This window comes from Papio anubis, chromosome 6 (assembly GCF_008728515.1).
Source record: "Papio anubis isolate 15944 chromosome 6, Panubis1.0, whole genome shotgun sequence".
In the NCBI taxonomy this organism is placed as follows: Eukaryota; Metazoa; Chordata; class Mammalia; order Primates; family Cercopithecidae; genus Papio; species Papio anubis.
Genome location: NC_044981.1, coordinates 84766444 through 84793368, shown reverse-complemented (window position 1 = coordinate 84793368; position 26925 = coordinate 84766444). Strand labels below are relative to the sequence as shown.

The 26925-nt window shown below is 45.2% G+C and overlaps 1 protein-coding gene across 15 annotated transcripts in view; it reads right to left on the bottom strand.

The window, feature by feature from the left end:
* Positions 1-26925, bottom strand: part of ANKRD6 (ankyrin repeat domain 6) — a 204172-nt gene that overhangs the window by 32130 nt on the left and 145117 nt on the right. For 9 of the 15 annotated variants that reach the window (XM_009205657.4, XM_017958104.3, XM_009205656.4 and 6 more), the window contains exons 3-5: positions 7008-7106; positions 4608-4627; positions 4289-4526 (exon numbers count right to left, since the gene is read on the bottom strand). In XM_009205657.4, the coding sequence (XP_009203921.2) occupies positions 4289-4526; positions 4608-4627; positions 7008-7106 (357 nt within the window). The remainder of the gene's footprint in view (positions 1-4288; positions 4527-4607; positions 4628-7007; positions 7107-26925) is intronic. The other 6 variants (XM_003897904.5, XM_003897905.5, XM_003897903.5 and 3 more) reach the window with 1 other exon arrangement.

The window sequence follows — 26925 nt, the reverse complement described above, 5'->3', positions numbered from 1 at the left end:
GGGGACGTGACTATCACAGGTGTGAAGAGTGGGTGTGAGGGCAGGTGTGTGCTATGTAATTAAAGCAGCAATGCTTGCCGAGTTCCCAGTTTGCAGGGGGACCACTGCCAGTTAGCAGCACTCATGATTTGATGACAGGCGAGTCATTTGTTCATTGACTTGTACTAGTCAAGAGCAATGCAGGGGTTTGCCCTATTTCATCTGAGGACTCCAGGGCCTGCAGCTATCACTGCATGTTTCTAAGGAGCCTCTTCAGAGATTTCATGACAACATCCTCACTGATTTATGCTGCACTCTGAGCCCTTTTCTCTGTGATCAGATTCCTGGGATTACCGGCCGTTGTTCTCCTTTAGGCACCAAAGGGAACTTGACTCTTCCTAATTGCAGTTGAGTGAAGGATGAAACACTCTCAGAGGTAAGTAGGTCAAGACTGTAACAGGAGAGTTCTGAAGTCTCTAAGAGCACCCTTTATCTCTGACAGGTCCTCAGGAAGCTAAGTTGAGGTAAACCAAGCTGAGCCTGTGGTCCAGCCTTGAAAGGGAGGATGGGTGGGCAGTGAGGAAATGCTCTGGTGGAAAGCAATGAGCACGACACAAGGGGTCAGTAGGCCTGGGCTGTGCACAGCTTGCTAGAAGCCTGTCACCCTGCTGGACCTCAGGTGTGTCACCCTGGATGATCCCCAGGGTCCCTCCGTTCCCTTCTTGGATACTATGATTTGGTTGGTCAGAGTTTTGTGAAGTTTCCTGGCAGAGCACCAGAGGGGCAAAGGAAACATTCTGGGGCGTCCCTGGTGCTTGGCCCAAGAGAGGACAGAGGTCATCATAAGATAAAACAGATTTTTAAAAAGAAGGATGCACTGCTACCTATTAACAACCTTAACGAAATACTGATTTTACTTATTAAACTCCCCGGATCTATAACAAACGACAATGCACACTAAAAACATGTAATCTGTAACAAAGTTCTAAAGATAGACGGTGGTGATGGCTGCACAACAATGTGAGTGTAATTAATGCCACTGAACCGTATACGTAAATATGTTCAGATGGTAAATTTAATGCTATGTATATTTTATTGCAATAAAAAAATCCTAGTTAAAACTCAAAATTGCTTTCTTAAAATTAAAAAAGTCTCCCTTTAAAAATCCATGAGAGGATTTTTCTTTTAACTTTTCTTTTTATACTTTTCAATATTTTCCAGCTTTTTATATTTAACACAGATAACTTTTAGCATCAGGAAAAACCACCACTTATTAGAAGTCTGAGCAGAAACAATACCCCAGTAACAGGACTGTCCCTGTCACACACTCTTCCCACTGTTCATTTGCGGAAGGTAAGGAATTTCTGCAGTGAGGGGGTCAGGACACTGAGGACAGGTCACAGTCCTCAGCACTGCCACCACCGACCCTCACCCTTCAGCATCCCAAACTATTATTCCCGTTATCAGTTAGGCTCAGGCTGGTCTTCTTCTCATCCACCTTCCCAGGCCCTTTATTCAAAGAGAACCCTTGCTGTGGTTAAAAGAAGAACGTGGCCGCTGGGTCAGTGGCTGCAGGAGGTAGGCTGTGCCATTTGTGCTATCTACCTGAGACCTATTACAAATAGTTCTAGACAAGGAAACTAGTAATCATACGAGATACTGCCCAAGTCTCAACTTGTTGTTTTTGTTTTGAGACAGTCTTACCCTGTCGCCCAGGCTGGAGTGCAGTGGCGCCATCTTGGCTCACTGCAATCTCTGCCTCCCAGGTTCAAGCAATTCTTCTGCCTCAGCCTCCAGAGTAGCTGGGATTACAGACACTTGCCACATGCCTAATTTTTTTTGTATTTTTCGTAGAGATGAGGTTTCACCATGTTGGCCAGGCTGGACTTGAACTCCTGGCCTCAAGTGATCTGCCCACCTCGGCCTCCCAGTGTTGGGATTATAGGCGTGAACCACTGTACTGTGCCTGGCCCCAAGTCTCAACTTTTTAAAAGATTTCCAAGACTTCCCATTTCCCTATCAGAATGGTGATGGAGTTTTCCAAAATAGGCCTCTGGTGCGATTGATGATCACTGACCTGCTGAAAAAGACGGTGCGCTTCTTAGCAAGAACCATGCGATTGCAGCTCACGCTTTCAGGGTAGTACTGACTTGGTTAGATTTCCACTTCTTACAGGCTTTTAAATATAACCACAAACTACCTACACTCTAGTGCTCTTTGGACCAATACAAACAACCTTTTTCCAGGACAAAACTTACCACTCTGTATTTTTTATAAAGTGTGAGCAATAAGCCCTGAGCATATGAGTCATGTTAGCCACTCTTGCTGTACAAATTACTTCACGAAGGGCCTTCACGGGATGATAGGGCACAGTCTAACCTAAGCCTTGGTTTAGGTCAAATGTTTTTATCATGTTTCACAAGCTGCCCTCTAAATTATGAGTTGAGGCATCTTTGGAGCCAGAATGGCACCGAAGTATTTATTACTTGCTTTCATCATCAATCTACTCTATTTGCTGCCTTTGAGAAAATTTTCCTTTGTGAAACTCTAGCTCAATGTAAGCAACTCAATCTAACTTTCAGTTCAGACCTTAGGAGGAAATTTCCAGACTAGCAAGACTCAAGGAGATCTAATGACTTGTGTGAGGTTGCGGAGAGAACACAAATTGTACTAAGCTGCTGGCACAGGTCCTGCACACCCCTTCCTCTGGGGGACCTTTTGGCTGTCTTGCCTGTCTCCAGGCCATAGCTCCCCATCCCGCTGTCCTCTCAGACAGAGACCTCACTGAGAGCCCAGGTCAGATAAACACCGCTGTCAGGCCAGGCTCGGACTCTTCCTACCCAAAGTGGCTGTCCTTGGCCGGACTGCTACTGTGCTGACACTAGCTGGAATGGTTCTGGAGGACTGAGCAATAGCTTTCTCAGGCTTTGAAAAACCCGGCCTTCTCAAGTCACCAAGATGAGAATTAAAGGCTCTGAGGTGAGGGACATGAAACATGTAAACAATGGTTGCCTCAGGTTATCGTCTGGGATCTAGTCTTCCTTAGAATACAACACAAACAATTTAGCACCTTGAGGCCCTCAGTGGAAACAGGGTCAGTTACCTACAAATGGACTCTTTCCTCCTATAACATTAAAATTTACCACTGAAACATTTCCTCCTTGAAATGGCACAGAGAAGAACAAGATGTGGCCTCAACACTTACAAGTGGCTACTTTGACATAATTCTTACTTGTATATGACACCTAAGTCAATCATGAAATTCTGAAATGCTGGGAAAAGGTAGAGCACTCTCAACAGTGTTTACTGAATTATCTATTCGGTGAACATTCATTCATTTTGAGACAGGGTCTCACTCTGTCACCTATGCTAGAGTGCAGTGGCATGATCTCAGCTTACTGCAACCTCCACCTCCCAGGCTCAATCAATCTTCCCACTTCAGCCTCCTGAGCAGCTGGGACCACAGGCATTTGCCACCATGCCCAGCTAATTTTTTTATTTTTGGTAGAGATAGAGTTTTGCCATGTTGCCCAGGCTGGTCTCCAACTCCTGGGTTCAAGCGATCCTTCCTCCATAGCCACCCAAAGCACTGGGATTACAGGTGTGAGCCACCAGGCCTGGCCTGAATATTTATTGACTCCCTCCTGTGTGCCAAGTCTAATTCTCTCATTTTATTGATGTCTAATTCTCTCATTTTATTGATAAGCCTAGGATAGCATGCTTGGACCAGAAATCAAATTGTCGAGGCTCTTTGCACTCACCCCAAGCTGCTTCCATCCTGTGAAGTCATTAACCTTAAGACAAGCCCCAGAAAAGGTCAGATGCATCTGTGGGGTTGGGACTGCCTCTTTCATAAAGTAAAGCATAGCCACTAGAGCTGCCCCAAAAGCATTTGTTGAATGATTAACTACAAGAAGCAGAAGGAAAGACGCTGTAGCTAGAAACCTGAAGGGCCTGCAACCTTGCAGTTTGGCACGTTGATTTGGAACACGTTGACCTATTTGCAAAGTATGTGAACTGCCAGCTCTCAGTTTTTCTGAGACAGTGTTTCTCACTTTGGGATTTTAAGAGCTTTGGTGCCTATAAGGTCTAAATCCTTGTTTTGAAATAGTGTTATTTTTCTTTCCTACATGGTGAAAAAGAGTGAGTGTAGTGTTGGCATATTCCAAAGGCCATGCTTATGGAGGAAATTCTCATCATGCAAGGGTGCAGTGTGCCCCTCTTCAGGAGGAATCACCCCCATGTGGCATATGCAGACATACTGCAAGGAAGCTCAAGACAGGTTAGGTGTGTAAAGCAAGTTGCTGACCTCTTTTTCTCTTTCTGATCTTCTAGGGTCCTTCCTAACCTTCCCTCTGTGGTTTTTCTTATTTTTATCTTCTTTCATGGCTTTCACTGCGGCCACAGCATCCTGGACTATTTCTGAGGCGGGGGCTATGTGATTGCTCATTGACCAATCAGACATGGCATCAGCGCTCCAATGAGAGTTGACAGGATTGGCGGGAAGCAAGAGAGAATTTGCTCCTGGAGTTGCATAATATAAAGAACTGGTTTCCACAGGTTGAAATTCATAATAATCCCACTCCAGGTCACTGGAGGTCATTCTTCAACTAATTCTCAGTCCTTACCATGCCATAAAGATCGGTATCTGTAGAATATGAAGTTAGGAGTAAATTCTTCATATCATTAACATTCTGTTTCTACCCACCATCCAAGACAGGTAACTTCTGAGATTTTTTTCAAATAACTGATCTCCTAGATTCTTTAAAGGACACACATCAAGAGTTTTCTTCCTTGGGTTCTTGCATGTATTTCAAGGCTGGCCATCAACAGCATGGTAAATATACAGAGAACAGGCATGGATCATATGATGGTAAATACATTTCTTCAGAACTAGTGAAGGTCAATTCTACCTTCTCCACTCCCAACTGTTTCTTGTTGTTGTATTTTTGTTTTAATTTATCTGGGAGAAGCAATATATGCATTGTCTGTCTAGGACAAGGAAAAGATGCAAGAAAATAACTTCAATAAATAAAAGGGGATCTTTCTGTCTAAAAGTAGAGCTGGCTTTTCTTCTGCTGACATGTCTCACTTTGGCTACCTAAAAAAATTATTGCCTGTTTCACTTCCTACCTTGCCTGGTATAAACAGCAGCAGTTCTAGGAAATCAGCAAGGGCTTTGCTGCATGAGAATACAGTGATACTTAGAGACCACGATGTGAGGCAGGGGTATCAGGTTGGAATGGGTTAGCATGCCTGACATTTTGGCCTTGCCACTGTGGCAAGAAAAGCCTTTAATTATGCGAAGATAAGACCAAATGCATCCCAACATGTTTGCACCAGTAATAACTCAGTGCCCCACCTTTTCTATGGTCAAAATCTTTTCTCTCTCCTTGTATTTTTGCTCCTGTCATCTAAGGTATGATATAGTTGAGAATGTTATGATGACCACAGTGCAGGAAAATAAAAAAAGTATTATGACCCAAGGTAGAAATCAACAGCTTAAAGCTAAATCAGCATTTTTTGAAAATAACATCCTTGATGACCCAACAAGTTCCAGATATAACCAGAGATTTATGAAAGACACTGGATGGCCTTCTGCTCATGCATATTTAGTTATTTCTTTGCAAATACTGTTCTTACTGTGTGTTTGCCAAGTTTTATGACATTATACATAGACCCAAAGAAGACTAGAAGCACTTTAGTAAACCACACTGTAGCACAGCTGAAGGTTTGAAATTTGAATCACACTCTTATAACTACAGTTATTAAAGGTGAATTTGGAAGAGGTTATAAGTGCAAACACTCCAAGATTCTGTGTTCCCCACAAAAGTTCTTATTTCTTAGAGTTCTACTACATGAATTAGTGTTGCAACCATTTCTAAAAATAGTTTTCAACTGTATTATCAAAGGGCCTTTTCCTAATAGCTGTTGGAGGACAATTTATATGGTCCTTTCTTAGAGAACCGCCTTCTCCAAAGACCCAAGAGGGCCGGGCGCGGTGGCTCAAGCCTGTAATCCCAGCACTTTGGGAGGCCGAGATGGGCGGATCACGAGGTCAGGAGATCGAGACCATCCTGGTGAACACAGTGAAACCCCGTCTCTACTAAGAAATACAAAAAATAGCCGGGCGAGATGGCGGGCGCCTGTAGTCCTAGCTACTCGGGAGGCTGAGGCCGGAGAATGGCGTGAACCCGGGAGGCGGAGCTTGCAGTGAGCTGAGATCCGGCCACTGCACTCCAGCCTGGGCTACAGAGCGAGACTCCGTCTCAAAAAAAAAAAAAAAAAAAAAAAAGACCCAAGAGGACAGCCCACTCTACTGTGTGACTCCATCCTAGCCACCGCTGACTCACTCAGGATTGGCCACTTGATGTCAGAGGAGCCAATCAGAGTCCATCTCTAGATAATCTGAATGAATAGACTCAGAGCTGAGTTGGCTGATGGCCATGTCTCAATAATAGCATGGTGCCAGAGTAAACTCTTTCTGGAGGCCTCCTTTTTCTTAGATTCTATGAGATCTGTGTTTTCCCCCAGCTCCCCATCGTGAATAGATCATTTTTCCATGTCATATTCACTGACCAAGAGAAATTAAGATGAGAAAAAAATTAACTTTTTAACCTCCATTTTTCCTTCAATAAATTTGGTCATTGACACACATTTCCAGCAGGTCTTGCCCATACTCACTGATGTACGTGTGTGCGTCTCTTTATGCTGAGACAGGACACAGGCAAAAATCCCCTTTGAGGCATTTTGTACATTGACAGGAAGTGATCACTTGAATAATAGACAGGAAGTGAACCATGATAGGAGAACCACCCCACACTCCCAAACTCTAACTTGCTACTGAGAATGGGCCTCAGAGCAGGTCTTCAAGAGGAAGTTCTCACCACCACAGAGACCAAGATGCAGCTAAAACGTGCTGGGAGAGCATCTACTGCCCTCCCAGCTCACAGCTTATACTTTGTGGATTTCTAGCCAGACAAGCTCCCCTGCCAACTCAACCCAATAGAATGATGGTTTCTACTCACATCATCCTGGACATCGAGGTCGCAGCCAGCCTTCAGCAAGATCTGGACCACAGGAAGATGGCCCTTATTGGCAGCAAGATGCAGGGGAGTCCGGCCATGCTGTGAATGCAAAGCGAGCAATGATTTCAGAACAAGTCATCAAAGCTACTCCCTTGGGAGACAGAGGGCCTAAAGCAAGGTTTGCATGGGGGCTTTTGGATGACCACTCCCTCCTGCCCCTTTGGATTGGCAGGAGATTCTTATGGGTTAACCAAAATTCAAGTTTGTCTCAGTTAACATTGGCTATTGTCATTGTAATCAATGAACACGATATGCTCAAAATGTGAAGATTTCCTTTAGTGCATTATTTCTACTCTCTACTCATCAGACTATCAAGTAGCAAAATGAGGGGTTTTGTGCCTTCTCTTAATTTCTCACTGGTGCTAATACTGAGGAATGATGAAGTGGCCATGATGAATCTGGGCAAGAGGCGGGAGAACAGCAAGATGTCATGGTCATCAGCTCCAGAAGAGTCCAGTTAGTAACACCTGAAAATTAAAACTGTTGATTGAACTGATTAGGAAAGGTTCTTCCTCTTTTTTTTTTTTTTTTGAGACACAGTCTGACTCTCGCCCAGACTGCAGTGCGGTGACACCATCTCGGCTCACCACAACCTCTGCTTCCCAGGCTCAAGTGATTTTTCCTGCCTCAGCCTCCCAAGTAGCTGGAATTACAGGCACACGCCACTATCACCTCGCTAATTTTTATATTTCGAGTAGACAGGGTTTCACCATGTTGGCCAGGCTGGTCTTGAACTCCTGACCTCAAATGGTCCACCCGCTTTGGCCTCCCAAAGTTCTGGGATTACAGGCATGAGCCACCATGACTGGCCGGTTCTTCCTCTTTTTAAAAACAAATTCTACTCTGGGTGTGGTAGCTCACACCTGTAATCCCAGCATTTTGGGAGGCTGAAGTGGGAGGATCACTTGATGCCAGGAGTCTGAGACCAACCTGGGCAACACAGTGAGACTCCATCTCTATAAAAAATTTTTCTTTTTTTAAAATTAGCTGGGCATAGTGGCATGTGCTTATAGTCCCGGCTACCTAGGAGGCTGAGGTGGGAGGATCACCTGAGCCCAAGAGGTTGAGGCTGCAGTGAGTTGTGACTGTACCACTGTACTTCAGCCTGGGCAACAGAGCAAGACCCTGCCTTAAAAAACAAACAAAAACACTAAACTAAAATTATGAAGTATTTCAACCACTAAAAAGTGTAAGTAATATTCTAAACTTCACATAGCCACCAACTATTTCAGGAAAAAAGATAAATCATTGACATTCTTTGTGAACAACTCCCAGGTCTCATTTCTCTTCCATTCCCAGAGGTAACCACTCTCTCAGATTTGGTATTCATCATTCCTTTGCTTTTCATTATATTTTTTACTACATGTTTGTAGCCACAGACAATATATATAAACATTGTGCTGCTTGTTTCAAACCTTACATAAATAGGTTTTTTTTTTCTTTGAGACAGGGTCTCACTCTGCTGCTCAGGCTGGAATGTAGTGGCATGATCATGGCTCACAGCAGCTTCAGCCTCTTGGCTCAAGAGATCCTCCCACCTCAGTGTCCCAAGTACCTGGGACCACAGGCATGCGTCACCATGCTCAGCCAATTTTTTTCTATTTTTTGTAGAGATGGGGTTTCGCCATGTTGCTTAGGCTGGTCTTGAACTCCTGGGCTCAAGTGATCTGCCCACCTCGGCCTCCCGAAGTACTGAGATTGAAGCCACTGTGCCCGGCCTAGTTTTCAACTACATGATATAAATTGGCATTTTTTTTTTTTTTTTGTCTAACCTTATATTTTTGAGATTTTTTTTTCACGTTGTTCATGTAGTTCTGCTTCACTTATTAATTATTTATTCATCCTCCTCCTGATGGGCACCCAGGCTGTTGCCAGGAGGTTGCAGAACACATTAGTATGTGCACCTGAGTAGGCGTCTTAGCCCTGTTGCTGGGTCATAGAGAAGACCATTCGCTTCAACTGCCCTAAGCATGTCGGCTCCCAAGGTGCCACATCAAGGGTGACATCCAGAAGAAATAACACTTTTTGATGCGAATCAGCTTCTGTCTAGAGAACTGCCCTGCCAAACTCCTAATTCTTCCAATTCTAAAGCAAACATGTTTCCTTTGCTTTCCCCTACAAGTTTTACTGTGAAGAAACATTCAAACATCATTGAACCATGGCCCCACCCATGCTGAAGCACACCCCTAAGGTCTTCCCAAAGGCCTTTATTGATACTCTAGCAGGATACACATTTATGATTTGAAGAAAGCACTAGTTTGCCACGGGTAATGGGCCATGAACCATGGAGGAAAACAGAGATAACAAACAATAAGGGATCTTAATTTCTCCCCATGAAATGTGACCAAAGCACTAGAATGATTCAGGAAAGAGGTCAGAGCTTACTTTAATCACACCCCAAAAAAAGTGGGCTATAAAAAGCCTTCGTAAAAAGGCAGCATGTGAGATGAAGAGTGACCTTTCTCTGGTGGTGACTGTGCTCAGCCGTGTGCTCCCCATCTCAATTCTTCCAATGAAATCATAACTGATCAGACAGAGTGGCATGACCAGGTTCCACTGGCTGGGCCTGGTCCTCAGCTCCATCTGTCACCACATATCCTTGTCAAGGACTTCCTGACATTGAGTAAAGTGCCCTTCACAAAGTTTCCTAAGACATTCTGAAACAAAGGGGGGTTCATCACATGAGGACAGAGAGGTGTGTGCTATGAGAGAGGTGACAGCATGGTGGGACACAAGTGCTTCTGGGCAGCTGGAAAATACAGACCAGCATGAAGAAAAGCTGCCTGGGGAGGCTGGAAAGGGGCCAACAGACCCAGGAGTACTTTAAAAATTGAGATGGTGTTCTTGCTTTGTTATCCAGGCTGGAGTGCAGTGGCATGATCTTGGCTCACTGCAACTTCCGCCTTCTAGGTTCAAGCAATCCTCTCGCCTCAGCCTCCCAAGTGGCTGGGACTATAGGTGCGTGCCCCACGCCCGGCTAATTTTTGTATTTTTAGTAGAGACGGGTTTCACCATGTTGGCCAGGCTGGTCTTGAACTCCTGACCTCAAGTGATCCTCCTGCCTCAGCCTCCCAAAGTGCTGGGATTACAGGTGTGAGCCACGTGCCTGGCAAGGGGTTCTTTTTTGTGTCTCAAGAGATCCTCCTGCCGTGCTTGGGATCTCAGATGCCCGAGTACCTCCTGGTACTCTGACCATGGAATTCCCAGCTCCCAGAACCATGAGGAGAAAATGTCTGTTGTTTAAACTACTTACTCTATGTTACCTTGTTAGAGAAGCCCAAAAGGATGAAGACAGGTTCAAAGAAGATCACTTCTGGGAGGGCACTTTAGAAATTCTAAATTACAAACAGGATAAGCCTAGATTGGAGACACCTTTTTAATCCAAAGTCAACAAAGAACCACCAGTGGAGACACAAAAGGCCAGAGGCATCAGAGCTTAGTTTGAATCCCAGCTCTGACCAAAAACTCCTGTGTCATTTGGTGCTTAATCCCCTAAACTAAGCCTGTTTTCTCATCTGTAAAACAGGAATAACCTCCGCTGCCCACTCCACAGGCTTGAAATAAGGACGAGGTAACATCCACCATCCAGCATGGGTTTCCCTTCCCTCCAGCTGTCCTTAGCCCCCAACCCAGAGTACACCCCAACCGTTCCCTCTCCTCTTCGACACCCCACACCTTTGCCTTCGCAAAGACCAGTGAGATATTTCCAAAGTCAAATGGATCTGGGTGAAGAGTTGGATCTCTTCCAACCAGAAGGGCTATGGCTGGAGGGTCCAGGTTCCCATCAGCCAGTCCTGGCCGGCTTGTCCACTTCCATTTTTGAAATGTAAACTGTGGTTCCCAGTCTCTGTGTCTCTTCTTGGAAGGGCGTTCTTCACTGAGAACACCGTTCTCCAAACTGTGACTTCCCTGATTCTCCAGCAATGCTCCTGGCCTCCCACAGCACTCAGGCTTCCTGTCAGCAAGGTGCTGTGACATCCTGAGAGCTTCAGGAGCTGAGCTACAACAATGGCACAGGAGTTTTTCTGAGGAGGGGCTGTGTTCCCTGCTCATGCTTGGCTCCTTTTCTGGCCTCTGGTTAAAGTACAGCAATAGCAAAGGCAGTAATAGGTTTCCTATAGAAGCTGAAGCTGTTTCCTTGGTCCCCGGGGCTATCCTAGCACAAGACCCACCCTCTTAAACACACGCCACCTGCCAAAGGAGAAAAGCAAGAAAGCAGCAGACATGTACTTGGTTTTCCAGAACATTCTGTAGTAAATAGCAACAAAAATAGAGCCCTTTGGAGAAGAGGTTGCCCCTATCCAGCACACAGGAATGCCCCCAGGCATGTCTGACTAATGGGAAAGGCTGGAACCCCTCTAAGGGTAAGGGAGCAAATAAAAATTGATCCTTAGAGGCAGCTTTGAATGACTTAGACTTAAGGATGCAACTGCTCTCATTTCCATTTCCGTGCCCCTAGGACTGGCCGCTGGAAGAAATGGGAACAGGAAAAAAGGCCATGTATTATGAATGACAAGAAGTTTGGGCCAGGCAAGGTTGTTCACGCCTGTAATCCCAGCACTTTGGGAGGCCAAGGAGGGTGGACCACTTGAGCCCAGGAGTTCTATAGCCTGGGCAACATGGCAAAACCCCATCTCTACCAAAAATACAAAAATTAGCTGAGCATTGTTTTGTGTGCCTGTGGTCCCAGCTACTCAGGAGGCTGAGGAAGGTGGATGGATTGAGCCCGGGAAATCAAGACTGCAGTGAGCTGCGATTGCACCATTGCACTTCAGTTTGGGCGACAGAATAAGACCCTCTCTCTGGGGAAAAAAAAAAAGAAAGAAAGAAAGAAAAAAAAGGGAAGAATTTTTAAAGCATCAATTTGCCCTGAGTCCTACCCCAGTTATCCTCAAAGATCAGTTCAGCTTAACTCAACCCAGGCCCTGGTGAGCCCAGCGAGACCAATAATCGAGCAGAGCAAGAGACAGCAGCGGCCAGAATTTATTGAACGCTTGGGTCCATTTATTGTGTAGAAGGCACTACGTTAAGAATTTTACACATGTTCGCTAATTCTATCCTCCCAATTATCCTATGAGGTGGACACTATTATCGAGCCCATTTCATAGATAAGGAAACTGAGGCATGGGAGATTCTGTCACTTGTTCTAAGTTATACAGCAGGTAAATGGAGGCTGGATTCACCCCTTAGGCCATCTGAGCCCAGCTGCCTGCTTTCCCCACCACTCTGTGCGCTGCACTGGTTGTGTTGGGGGTGAGGGTAGGAGCAAAATTCTTCCCTGGCAGAGCAGGGGCTTCATGTCTCACCCCTAGGAAGCTCCCAAGTTCTTGGGTGTTTTACCTTAGCCCAGCCACTAACCTCTGGGGTTTGTTTAAAAATAACCTGATTTTTTTAGAATCTCAAGGACAATGAGAGATGTTTTCTATTTTCTCTGCATATGGCTCTCCTGGGGAGGTTGGTCTGTTGTCCTCGCTCTCTATTGGTGTGTAAGCCTCTCCCTCCAGAATCTCTGATCAACTCGCTGTGGTGAGGCCCAGGCAGTTTTTTTGTTTTTTTTTTTTTTTTTTTTGAGACGGAGTCTCGCTCTGTCGCCCAGGCTGGAGTGCAGTGGCTGGATCTCAGCTCACTGCAAGCTCCGCCTCCCGGGTTCACGCCATTCTCCAGCCTCAGCCTCCCGAGTAGCTGGGACTACAGGCGCCCGCCCCCTCGCCCGGCTAGTTTTTTGTATTTCTTAATAGAGACGGGGTTTCACCATGTTAGCCAGGATGGTCTCGATCTCCTGACCTCGTGATCCGCCCGTCTCGGCCTCCCAAAGTGCTGGGATTACAGGCTTGAGCCACCGCGCCCGGCCCCAGGCAGTTTTTATACAGCCTCCCCAGGTGACTCTAATGTGTGACCTGGTTGAGAACCACAGGATGGGATGAGGAGGGGCCAGGATAAACCCTCCCTGGACAGCTGCAGGTCCTTAGGCTAAACCTGCCCTTCAGGCCTGCTCCAGCAAGGGCCATACCTCTTTCACATTCTTGTTGATGCTCTTGTCAGCCTATCAATATAAAACACCTAAAATACTACCTTGCCGCAACCTACAGCTTCCCAGATCTTCAGAGTATATAAGCAATGTAATGACATTACTAAAAATATGGAAAAGAATATCCTCTGTAATTCCACAACCCAGTACAACTATTATCATTTTTATCCAGTCGTTTTCAGTGCGTCTCCAGGTGTGGTTGGAGGTTACGAACCACTGCCTTCAACCCTTTAAAGGTGCTGTTCCTCCAAGGGGCCCTGGTATCAGGCTGGGCCATCTGAGGCCGGCAGGGGTGAGGAGAAGAGGCAGTATCCACTCCGACTTCCTGCATCTCCCTCTGATCCAATCAGGAAGAGGCACAGACTCAGGGCCTCGCTTCCAGGGAACCGAATCAAAGGGTCTTGAGATGTTGCGAAGCAACAACCACAAAAACGTGTCCCCACTGTCAACACCACTGAGGCACTGGCCCGGGATGGTTATTTGTTCAGGCAGGCTGAGCCCTGTGGATCTAACTCCAGCATAACTGCTGCATGGGAACATCAGAGTGACTCCGATTCCAGCAGGTAAGCCATAAATTACATGGAACAAGTGATCACAATGATGCCCAGAATGAAACGGTCCCTGCTATTCACTCTGAAGAGACCAACTCCCACTTGGGAGTGGGAACCTTCCAGGAGGAGGATTCCCGTTAAGATAATGATCTCCCACCACTGAGAATGACAAGGGAGCCCAGCCAAAGGTGATTGGCTTAAAAGAAACCCTGAAAGGAAGTGGAGGTGTTTTCGTTCCCAGCAGGTGTCAGACTGGCGTTCAGCCTCCTTCCTGGACTCTCCCGGTAGACCAAGGCGTTAGGTTAGAAATCCCTCCCCAGGAGGGGCCAGGACTCTTGGAGGGAGGCGAAACAGGGCCATTTGAGAACTACAACCTACAGAAACAAGCCAGTCAACTGCCCCTGCCACTGACTGCATGGGGCCTGGGAGCCCAGGGCCATGACCCTGGTCCATCATCACTCCAGCCAGGAGGCAGGTTGGGTCCCAGCTCCTCGCTCCTGCTTCAGTATCTTGGACCCTACTTACTAAAGGGCAGGACTTTCAGACCAATAGTACCTGTCCCAGGAATGACAGGTCTAACAGAGTAGGCCTGGACAAGGCCTGGCCCGATAGAATGCACCTGAAAAGTGAGAAGGAAAGTTGTGGTGCTTAGCCATTCCTGGAACACCATTTTTTTTTGAGACAGAGTCTCGCTCTGTCTTACTCAGACTGGAGTGCAGTGGCACAATCTCAGCTCACTGTAGCCTCCGCCTCCTGGATTCAAGCAATTCTCCTGCCTTAGCTGGGAGGCAGCTGGGACTACAGGTGTGCACCACCACACCCAGCTAATTTTGTATTTTTAGTCGAGATGGTGTTTCACCATGTTGGCCAGGCTAGTCTTGAACTCCTGACCTCAGGTGATCCACCCGCCTCAGCCTCCCAAAATGCTGGAATTACAGGCGTGAGCCACCGTGCTTGGTCTCAATGATATTCTTACGACCAGATACGACCAGAGTCAAAAGGAGACCTGGGGCAGAAGTCAAAGGAATAAAAGGGCAGAAACTCTGAACGAAGGGAGTAGGGAAAGGTCGTATAAAGGAATTGAGACTCATTGGCTCAAACAATAAAACAATTTAACCATCTTAACTAGGGACTATAACAAGGAGGGCAGCTGCATGACGTGACCCACACAAGAAGAAATGGTGTAATGGGAAGAATATAGGTTAAATTAGTGTAATCATTTCATAAAGCTTCTTCAGGAGACCCATGAGAAACTGGATCAGGGTCATGCAGTCTTTTTTGAGTCAAGTCTTTTGAGTCAGTCTGCCTATATTATCTGTCGCATTAAGAGAGAAGTAGTAGGAGGCAAGAAAGTTGTAACACTACTAAAATAAGAGTGGCACATATTTTACAAACATAATGTTCAGAATGGGAAGAGTCTTTGAGAGTTTCATTTGGCTGAAGAGGTGAAATGAATTCTCAATGTCTCCAATCTTATTTTTGGCAGAACTGCAATAGCTGGAATTCTGGTCACTTGGCTCCTCGTTTAGATTTTAAATAGTGGAAGACCCCACCAACTTTTCTGAGTGTCTCAAGGGTCCTTTTTATCACAGATGGTGTTCCCTGCGAGCTTCAACAGCCTGGAATGGTGTAAATTTTGGTCAGAAAAGTTCAAAGTCCTTCTCAGGCTTATGATTCAATGAAGACAGAGTTTTGAAGACATTCAAGAAAACATGGAACACATTCAAGGAAAAAACTGAAAAAGTACCATCGATCAAAGAAAATAAAACTTTACATTTAAAAACAATTTATAGTTTAAGAAGCTTTCAGAGTTTTCTTTCCTTGTTGCAAATGTGTTTTATCTACTTGTCTACTTACATGAGTGATACATCATATCTTAATCAGACAATAGGTGACAAGAAATGGCAAGGGAATAAATTCCTTGGCTGACACAAATCAGGATCCAAAACAATCTCAGATTGAAATAGGCCAATTTTAAAAAGACAAAATGTAATGGGGGCAGATGGTAATTCCTGCACTGGGGGCCAACAGTCCCACCACACAAGGATGGAAGTATTAGGATGGTCCTGTAAAATAATAATAATCATAAATTATATGGAGAGGTGATTTGAAATGTATATTGTTAGGAATCAGTTATTCCTAACAATTGGGTTTAATTGATAAGATAATTCCTTTTTTGTTTTTTGGGACGAAGTCTTGCTCTGTCACCAGGCTGGAGTACACTGGTGTGATCCCAGCTCTCTGCAACCTCCACCTCCCGGGTTCAAGCGATTCTCCTGCCTCAGCCTCCCAAGTAGCTAGGACTATAGGCATGTGCCACTGTGCCCGGCTAATTTTTGTATGTTTAGTAGAGACGGGGTTTCACCATGTTGGCCAGGATGGTCACAATCTCTTGACCTCGTGATCTGCCTGCCTCAGCCTCCTGAAGTGTTGGGATTACAGGCGTGAGCCACTGTGACTGGCCTTTTTTTTTGAGACGGAGTCTCACTGTGTCGCCCAGGCTGGAGTGCAGTGGCATGATCTCAACTCACTGCAACCTATGCCTCGCAGGTACAAGAGGTTCTTCTGCCTCAGCCTCCCAAGTAGCTGAGATTACAGGTGCCCGCCACCATGCCCGGCTAATTTTTTTGTATTTTTAGTAGAGACAGGGTTTCACCTGTTGGCCAGGCTGGTTTTCAACTCCTGACCTCAAGTAATCCACCCACCTCAGCCTCCCAAAGTGCTAAGATTTTAGGCATGAGCCACTGTGCCCAGACAAGAATTCCTTTTGAGGTAACTCAGTAACTTCTAGAAAGATCCACCAGCAAGAAGGACCAAAATATTTCAGGCAATGAAACTGGCTATTAAGGATTCCATCAGCTTCTACAGTATACTTGTCCCTGAGTGGTTGAGTGGTAAGGCATCAGTTAATGGCCCACACACTCCTCACAGGTGGTGGCCCAGACTACATTTTTTTTCCCCCAAGACAGTCTTGCTCTGTCGCCCAGGCTGGAGTGCAGTGGCACAATCTCAGCTCACTGCAACCTCCACCTCCCAGGTTCAAATGATTCTCCTGCCTCAGTCTCCCGAGTAGTTGGGATTACAGGCATGTGCCACCACGCCAAGCTAACTTTTGTATTCTTAGTAGAGATGGGGTGTCACCATGTTGGCCAGGCTGGTCTCGAACTCTTGACCTTGTGATCCGTCCACCTCAGCCTCCCAAAGTGCTGGGATTACAGGTGTGAGCCACTATGCCCGGCCAGACTACATTTTTCAATGTGTTGACACTGACAGAGCACAGCATGGTAGGCCAATGCACGATGACCTATGGTTGGATATAAGGACTGTTCTTGCTTCTCTTCTGGTTTCTAACAAAAACCAGAAAACAAGAATCACTGCCTTTTCAGCAACCGTTAATATAATCATGTGTTCTTCTCTTTTAATTTGTTGGTTTAATGAATTATGGAACCATCTTTGCATTCCTGGAACCCACCTGGTCACACTGTATTATTCTTCTCATAAATGCTGCATTCTATTAGGTAATGTTATAAAGAATTTTAAAAATCAATATTTATAATTGAGATTGCTGTTTCTTGTTCTTATTTATCTGTTTTTGACATTAAGATTGTGCTGACTATGTGAAAAAGTACAGCTTTCTATTTTGTTCTGTGCTTTACAATAATTTAAATAACATTGGATTTTTTGTTGTTGATAAAATATAAAACAGGACCATGAAACCATTTGGCCCTAGTTTTTGTTTTGTTTTGTTTTTTGAGACGGACTCTCTGTCACCCAGGCTGGAGTGCAGTGGTGCGATCTCAGCTCACTGCAACCCCCGCCTCCCGGGTTCAAGCAATTCTGCCTCAGCCTCCTGAGTAGCTGGGACTACAGGCACACGTTGCCAAGTTCGGTTACTTTTTGTAATTTTTTACAGATGGGGTTTCACCATATTAGCCAGGCTGGTCTCGAACTCCTGGCCTCAAGTGATCCACCTGCCTTGGCCTCCCACAGTGCTGGGATTACAGGTGTGAGCCACCACACCTGGCCGGCCCTAGTACTTTCTAAAAGTTGCATCTTTAATCGTGTTTCCAATATTTCCTATGCTAATTAGACTAAGTTTTCTGCTTCTTCTTGGGTCCATTTTTTTGTGTGTGATTTATAAATTTGTGGTCAAATATGCATATACATAAAATCTACCATTTTAACAACTTTTAAGTGTATAATTCAGCAGCATTAAGTATATTCATGATGTTGCGCAACCACCACCACCATCCATGTCTAGGACTTTTTTGGGGATTAAATTCCTCACGTTCTTCTTGCCTTACTGTGGTGGCTAGAACTTCCAGCACTGTAGTGAATGAGCAGACATCCCTGTCTTGTTCCTTATGACAGCAGGAAAACATTCAGTCTCTCACCACCAAATATGATGTTAGCTCTTGGTTTTTTTTAGATGTTCTTTATCACGTTGAGAAAGTTTTCCTCAATTTCTGGTTTTCTGAGAGTTCTTTTCCCAAATGGATATTTGGTTTTGTCAAATTCTTTTTCTGTACCTGTTAATATGATCAGATGATTTTTCTTGTTTAGCTCGTTATGGACTAAATGCTTGTTTCTCCCTAAAATTGGTATGTTGAAGCACTAACTTGCAATATGTTGGTATTTGGAGATGGGGTCCTTTGGAAGGTAATTAGGTTTGGATAAGGAAATGAGGGTAGGGCCCCGATAAGATTAGTGTCCCTATAAGGAGAGGAAGAGAGACTAGAGACCCCTCTCTCTGCCACACAGAGAAGTCAGCCATCTACAAACCAGGAAGAGAGCACTCACCAGGAACTGAATCTGTAGGCACCTTGATCTTAGACTTCCCATCCTAAAAAACTGTGAAAAATAAGTGTCTGTTGTTTAAGCCACTCAATATGTGGTATTTTGTTATAGCAGCCTGAGCTAAGGCATTTGTTGATATGGTAGATTACACTGATGTTGACTCAGTCTTGCATACTTGGAATAAATTTCACTTGATCATGGTTTATAATTCTTACACATTGCTCAATCAATTGGCTAAAAGCACACTAGGTAGAGCTGCTACCTATTCACCCACGTACCCTAAATTATTGGCTTAGAACAAGGAAACATGTAACAGCCCACTCTCACTAGAAACAAACTGATTGGCCTGCTGAGAAAGAATTTTCAGTGTCCCGACAAGTTCCTGGCTTAATTTATTTTCTGAAACCTAAGTCATTATAACTTAAAAGAAAGAAAAGAAAAAGAAGACAACTACTGAGAGGGCCTCAGGGAATTCGCCAATGGACGCACTGAGCAGAGGCCCAAGTGGGCAGCTCAGTGGCTTTGAGAGCTCCTTTCCTCTTTGGCTTCTTCTTTTCACAGCACTACCAGGGTGTGGATGTGGAGAATCACCCATGCAAGCCTCACAACATGCTGATTACTGGCCTGGAAACCAGTAATCCTCCAACGCATTTTATTCAAGAAAGATACAGGTATTTAGGGAGGATTTTTAAACGCTGACACCCAGCTGTGCCACAATATTATAATGTCTCGTCTAGAGTGGTTAGGACCTACTAAATATATGTTTTTAGGGAGTTTTACTAGCACATAATCTGGGTTATAAAGCACTCAGCTGTGTAGTTAAGACTTACTTTTAAGTGCAGACTGCTAAGGCAACAGGATACAATATGGACAAATCACGGTGGTGGCAGATGGTGGATGGCTTGCTGATTGAACACTCAGGGGTTGGCGGGGCCTCTGGGCCCAAACTCCCACCAAGCCTACCTAGAGTTGAGGAGAGACGCAGGCAGCAAACAGGGCCTGCCTTCACTGCCACTGAGAACCACTGTAAATAAGGTGGGCCTTTACAGAGGGCAGGAGGAAAAGATATTGTACTTTCTGCATAGGCAGTGAGGGGCAGGACAGAGCAGCCAAGAGATTCAGGACGAACTCTTACCTAGATTCTTTAACAGCAGCCTAAAAGCCTCTCCTAAGATGACTGAGTTAGCTTTGGGGGCCCATCCCCAAAGTTCTGAGGCTTGTTCTCCTCAATTACAGCGTGTCTGACCTGCCACACCAATCTTCCATTATCCCTCTCATCTGAGGCGTTGCCTCTTTTCCTCCAAAGAGCATCTCCTAGGGACACCTACCTACCTTTGCTAGAAACATGAGTCGCTGTGGCGCATGCCTAATTACCATCCTTATCACAGTAAGTTAACACTTAAGACTCATATTATTGACCCAATAATTTTTCATGTGTCATCTCATAGACAAGCCACACGACAATTCACAGCATACCTTTGCCTTCCCATATTTGAGACATTTCTTTCCTGCTGATAAAATTGTCTCTAGTTTGAATCATGGCATTTAGAATATCAATATTTCATGGTATTCTACAAAGAGCAGCACAACTTCCAGATGTCTAACCACTGTCTTGGCCCAGTGCTCAATGGACAGTGTTGTCCTGCCCTGCATGGAAGGCTCTGAAACCTCAGGGGGAAATACCAAGAGCAGTGAGAGGTTCTCTGTCTTGCTGCTCTGAAAAATCCCAAGCCCAGGCCATACCCCAGACCAACTAAACCACAGCCTCTAGGTGTGGGCCTGGGCATCAGTATTTAAGGCTCTAAAGGGGGTCACATGCGCAGTCAACACTGAGAACCAGTGTTGACTTCTGTGCCTCTGAGGACAGCTGCCTCAGGTGGGGAGATGGTCTTCATGATAATAACAACTCCCATCCGTTGAGCTCTTTCTACATCCTTAATTACACTGTTCTAAGCACTTTGCATGGATTACCTCATATAATCCTCACCACATATCCTTGAGGTAAGTGCTGTTGTGCTGATTTTACAGACAGGAAATGAAGGCTCAAGGAGGCTAATAACTTGGGCAGTGTTGAAAAGATGGTAAATGTGATTCATTGCCTCTACTCTTGGTAAGGAAAAATTGTGAGAGACTTTAAAATGGATGACAAATTCATAGAGACAGAAAGTGGAATGGTGGCTGGCAGGGGCTGGGTGGGAGGGAGAAAAGGGGAGTTCGTGTTTAATGGGTATAAAGTTACAGTTTGGGAAGATGAAAAAAGATCTGGAAATGGATAGTGGTGATGATCACACAACTGTGTGAATGCAATTACTGCCACTGGATTGAACAGTTGAAAATAATTAAAACGGGGCTGGGCGCGGTGGCTCATACCTGTAATCGCAGCACTTTGGGAGGCTGAAGTGGGAAGACTGCTTGAGCCCAGGAGTTCAAGACAGCATGGGCAGCATGGCAAGACCCCATTTCGACAAAAAGTAAAAAAAAAGTTAGCCTGGCATGGTGGTGCATACCTGTGGACCCAGCTCTTTGGCAGGCTGAGGTGGATCTCTTGAGGCAAGGAGTTCAAGACCAGCTTGGTCAATTAATATAGCAAGACTCCACCCCCACCATCTCTACAAAAAAATTTTTTTTTTAATTGTCTGGGCCTGGCCTGACAATTCTCCTTCAAAACAGTTGTAACATCTTACTAGTTTCCTCTTTAATTAATGAGTTAAATAAAATGTTAGCATATGTTCATTTTATAACTTTCTCACAATTAGCACCATATGTCAATTTTCCCCAGAGATTTTTTTATGATAAACTATAAAAGCCTAAGTTTTCCCAGTTGAGATTTTCTTCCCACAGGGTTATGCTTCTAGCTATTGTAGAACACAAGCAGATTTTCTGTTTGACCTGCCATGTAACCATATACCCTCAATGCCCTGTTTGTTTCAGTGAAGAGACACCTGCTCCACACAGTGTGTGGATGTGCTAACTCAGAGCAGAACCAAGCACTACAGCAGCCCTGCATGGGCTCCTGCCCTTGCTCTGGATGTGAGAACACACTGGGGTACTTGGGGTCAGAATAAAAGACCCAGGTGTCTTGGGAGGGAACTCCGTTTTCCATTTGGGAATGGGGGATGGGGAAGGGGAGGAGAGGTGTGGAGATCCCCTCTTCTATTCCCCTCCCATCAGCCACTCCCCCACTTTTCCCTTTGATTCCCAGGCAGCTGGCCCCAGACTCAACCCAGAGAAAATTCTACGAAACGCATGCTGAAGTGAAAAGGAACCGAGGCCACACAGGCCAAATGCACCTTAGCAGAGAGCTCCTGGAGAGAAGGCTAGAAAGGTAAGATGAGCTCAGATGGTGAAGGGTCAGGAGAGGCAGCAGACAGAGCCCAGGGTACCACTGGCATCATGTGTTTAAAGGTCAGTCCCGTCGGGCCCCTCACACACTGCTGGTGAAGTGTAGACTGGCACAACCTCTTTGCAGAGCAATTTAGCTCTAGCTGTCAAAATTGCAAGGGGATGCATGCTCTGACTCAGAAGTACCACTTAGAGAAATCTATCCCCCAAATATAATCGTACTGTGCAATAAAACCTCCGAACAGAGTCACTGCAGCATGCTTTGTAAGGGCAGGAGATTAACATAATCTAAATGCTCATCAATAGGGGATTGGTTAAGCCAATTAAAATGAAGGAGAGTATAGTATCCCACAATTTGTATAAAATGGGGAAACACACAGAGCTACATCTACTTGCATGTATGTACGTAAGTATCTCAGGAACAATGTAAGAAGCAGGTAAAACAGGTGCCTTCAGGGAGGGAAACACTAAGTGGTGGGGGCAGCACGGGAGGAGGACTAGGCAAACTTTGTGCCTTCTGTAGTAGAACCATTACCTACTCCAACTAAAATAAGTGTATGGGGTCCTCTGGCAGGAGCATGCTATATACAACACATTCTCCCAAGTGAAGAGTTTTACCTGACCAACCACCTTGTAAGTGTCAATTTCCCCCACGTCCTGGGGAGTGACAACTTAAAGCAAATGACTAGGAACCAGCAGGCCGGCAAACATGAGTTCAGGCTACACCATTCTGGTAAGTCCTAACATTAAACACAAACCAGGAAATCAAAAACAAAGCAAATGACCACCATGAAAGATCCTTCCTTTCCACTGCTCTCCTGCCTTGGGACACCAGTGTCGCAAACCCCGCGTGGAAGTGAGGTTTTGTCGAAACTGGAAACAGGTTTCAGAGCAGGAAGCCCAGCAAGTGGCAGCAGGAGAGTCCCCCAGTGCAGAGGCTGTTTTCACTGTGTTTCTTGAGGCCATGAATGTATACCATTTATTGACTTGCAGCGTTCCCTTGAAAGTGGCTGCCAGAAAATATTTACCAGCCAGTCATCCTCTTCATTTCTGCAAACACCATCAGGTGCTCACGCTGGGGAAAGTTACTACTTTACTACAGTGGAACTCTTTGCATTTCCCTTTTTAAAAGTTGAAAGTTTATATTGGAGTACAGTAGTTACCAGCATGGGGAGACAACACGATGCAAAACCCCCACAGGAACCACAAGCAACCTACAAAGGACTTATTCAGCCTCCCGAAGCTTCTGTTTCCTCATCTGTAACAATTACACTTAGGAGAGTTATCTTTAAAAAAAAAAATCAAGTTTCTTGAGGTATAATTTACATTCAACAAAATTCATTTTTTTAAAGTATGCACTTTCATATGGTTGGATAAATGTATACGGCCAACCCCACAAACAAAATATGGAAGATTTTCATCCCCCCACCCAAAATTCCCTCCTGCTCCTTTGCAGTCAATCATTTCCCACCATCTCCAGCCCCTAGCAATCACTGATCTATTTTCTGTCCCTATAATTTTGACTCCTCTAGTAAGCCTGGAAGATACTAGTATGTCTGGAAATCAGGTAGCAAAAGTCCTTCAACTTTGCTGTTCAATGTTGCTTTGGCTATTCTAGGTCTCTTGCATTTCATATAAATTTTAGAATCAGCTTCTCAACTTCTACTCCAAAAAGCTGATAGTTTTATTAAATGTTGGACATTGAGCTAAACACTTTGTCATCTCATTTAGCCTTTTTTTTTTTTTTGAGACAGGGTCTTGCTCTGTGGCCCAAGCTGGAGTACAGTGGCACTATCTTGGATTACTGCAGCTTCCGCCTCCTGGGTTTAAGCGATTCTCCTGCTTCAGGCTCCTAAGTAGCTGGGATTACAGGTGTGCACCACCACACCAGACTAATTTTTGTATTTTCAGTAGAGATGGAGTTTCACTAGTCTCGAATTCCTGGCCTCAAGAGATCCACCAGCCTTGGCCTCCCAAAGTGCTGGGATTACAGACTTGAGCCACCGCACCCAGCCTTCATTTAGTCTTGATGGCAATCTCATGAAGTCGAGATTATCCTCATTTTTCAGATGAGAACAATGAATGGCCTTGGACCACAGCTCTTAGCATTGTTGCATTCTCAGAATCCCCTCAGTGCCTACTACATTTGACACTATGTGCTGAGCACTGTTCTAAGTAGTTTGCATATATTGATTCAGTTAGTGCTTAAATAACCTAATGAGGTAGCTACTATTATTTAATCCTCATTTTAGAGGTGATGATATGATGCACAGAGATAAAGTAATTTCCTCAAGACCATAGAGCTAGTAAATATCGTTGGCATTTGAAACAGAGCACCTGGCTCCTGCACCCACGCTCATACCTTCTACACTACACCGCCTTCATCAGGAATTTCTGAACTTGCGATAAAACTCTGGGAAAGGCGTGCAGGAGGCAAGGACAGAGGAGAAAAGTCCCTTTGGCCCGCCCTGCAGACAGCCTCTTTCTCTGTCTGCACTGAGGGGTGGTCAGCATAGTGGTGGAAGGGCAGGGACTATGGAGGCGCTGGAAACAAGGGTCAGGAGTGTCCTACATGTGGGCCTCAGGACCACACAAAGCCGGCTCCTTCCCAGGGCTAGCACCTCTTGCTGCTTTGGTCATGGGCAAGTTACTTTCTGCCTGGCACCTCCCTTTCCTTATTGGCATCTCAGAGCTAAGAGCACCAGCTTGGCAGAGCTGAGGATTTCAACCAGATAGTATATGGCAAGCACCTGGCCCACTGCTGGTACAGGCACTCAACACATATTTTTAAACTTGACTTTATATTTGACAAAGTACAAAATTAATATATGCTTATTTTAATAACTGAAACAATACAGTGAAAAAAATCAGGCCGGATGCAGCGGCTCATGCCTGTGATCCCAGCACTTTGGGAGGCCAAGGTGGGCAGATCACTTGAGGCCAGGAGTTTGAAATCAGCCTGGGTAATATGACAAAACCCCATCTCTATCAAAAATACAAAAATTAGCCGGGCGTGGTGGTGCACACCTGTAGTCCCAGGTACTCAGGAGGCTGAGGCAGGAGAATCGCTTGAACCCGGGAGGTGGAGGTTACAGTGAGCCGAGATTGCACCACTGCACACCAGCCTGAGCAAAAGAGCGAGACTCTGTTTAAAAAAAAAAAAAAAAGGGAGGGGGGTGGAAAGGGGAAAAAAAAAAAGCTAATCATCTTCCTTGCTAGGTAGCCAAAGTTAACAGTCTCATGTGTCCCATGTGGTTCTCCTGGCTCACACAAATGCAGGCATACATTTGTAGAGAGAAGTAGACTTGCCTCTTTAAACTGAAGTATATCACACCATATGGTCTCCATGCTACCTGCCCTGTTGCACCTCCTGAATTTTTCTGCTTGGCCATTCTGCAGAGAACTCTGGGGGGCTCACCTTCTATAAACAAGCTCTTTAGGCCCTGGGGTTTGTGCTTAATTATCTAAATTTCAACTTCATTACTTGGGGAGAGTGGTAGGTATCAAATGGAGATGAATTTTATGAATGAAACTGAATTTTCTTCTTAACCAACTTGTATCAAACAATCTTTTGTCTACTTCCTTTTGGAGGAGATAAAAACTTTGGTAAAACATTCCAAGGACCAGCTTTTTTGTTGTTTTGCTTTTTGAGACAGGATTTCCCTCTGATGCCCAGGCTGGAGTGCAGTGGCACAATCATGGCTCACTGCAGCCTCAACCTCCTGAGCTCAAGCAATCCTCCCACCTCAGCCTCCTATGTAGCTAGGACTACAGGTGTGCATCACCATGCCCAGCTAATTTTTTATTTTCTGTAGAGACAGGGTCTCACTATGTTGCCCAGGCTAACCAGCTTCTTAACAGTTCTAGGAAAAGATACTCTGCCTGGGGACTCCTAGAGGCTCTCAACTCTAATGTTATGGCCAATGCTTGGCACTAAGGAGCAATGCAGAGGGTTTATCCAGATGACAAAACACCTGTTGGTATTGAGGTAACAAAATTAAGCTGTATCAGAAGGTATCTGACTAAAGCACAAGGGAACTGGAGAGAATATGTTCATTTATAAAACCAGAGCATTCTTGCAAAGAAAAAATATATCCCATTTTTTCATTTTAGTATCAAATATCTCAAGCAGTGCCTGCAGGGGCAACTAGAAAGACACAGAGTTGAGAGAAGTTAGGAAGCATAATGAGCCTCACTTGGTCACTGACAGGAAGCATAAGTAGAGGGATGTCAAAGACCCAAAAGAAAAAAGGATGGCTTTGGGCTTCTGCTTGAGGTGTGCACAAATGGGGCTCCCTTGTACTGATAAAGGGACCTTGGGAAGAGGACCAGGCCTCAGGAGGGGTTGCAGCTTCCAGCGTGGGCACTTCAATTTGAACCTGTGGATTCTGCACATAAAGATGCCCAGGAAGGCTGGGCATGGTGGCTCATGACTGTAGTCCCTGTTACCTGGGAGGAGAATCACTTGAGTCCAGAAGTTTAGGACCAGCCTGGGCAATATAGTGAGACTCTTGTCTCAAAAAAAAAAAAAAAAAGAAAGAAAAAAAGAAATTAAAAATGCCCATGAAGGCAGCTGGCCATGGGGATCAGGAGACAGGGCCAAGTCGGAGATGGAGACATGGTGACCAGTCTTGAGCTGGAATAGCCAAGTGGGTGTACAGAGGGAGAGCAGATGAGTGCAGAGGGCCTGAGGAAAGCCAATTTTAGAGGCAGGAAGAGCAAAAGGAGATGGAGAAGGCACCTTGGGGAGGAAAACCAGGAGGGAGAGCTGACAGACCCAAGGGGAGCTTCAGGGATAGGAGTGCAGGCAACAGTATCAAATTCTAGCCTGTCTCACCAAGAATGCAAGCTCCAGTGAGGACCAAGATGTTTTTTCCTGTCTTGTTCACCAGTACACAGCTGAAGCTCAAAATATATTGCCTAAATGAGGGAAGGAACAGGTGACTTGGGTGAAAGGAGTAGCAGAAAACTGAAGGGTCATGAGCCTGAATTATTGTCTCTAACAATTTGCCCCAGAGATATGTCAGACTTCTCAGCATATCCAGTGCTTTTGTCAGATTACCTGTTCCAGCTGAAAATGTGTTTGTCAACATGGTGAAGTACTACTGGTCTAAATATGAAAGTTGTGCAAATGGAAAAT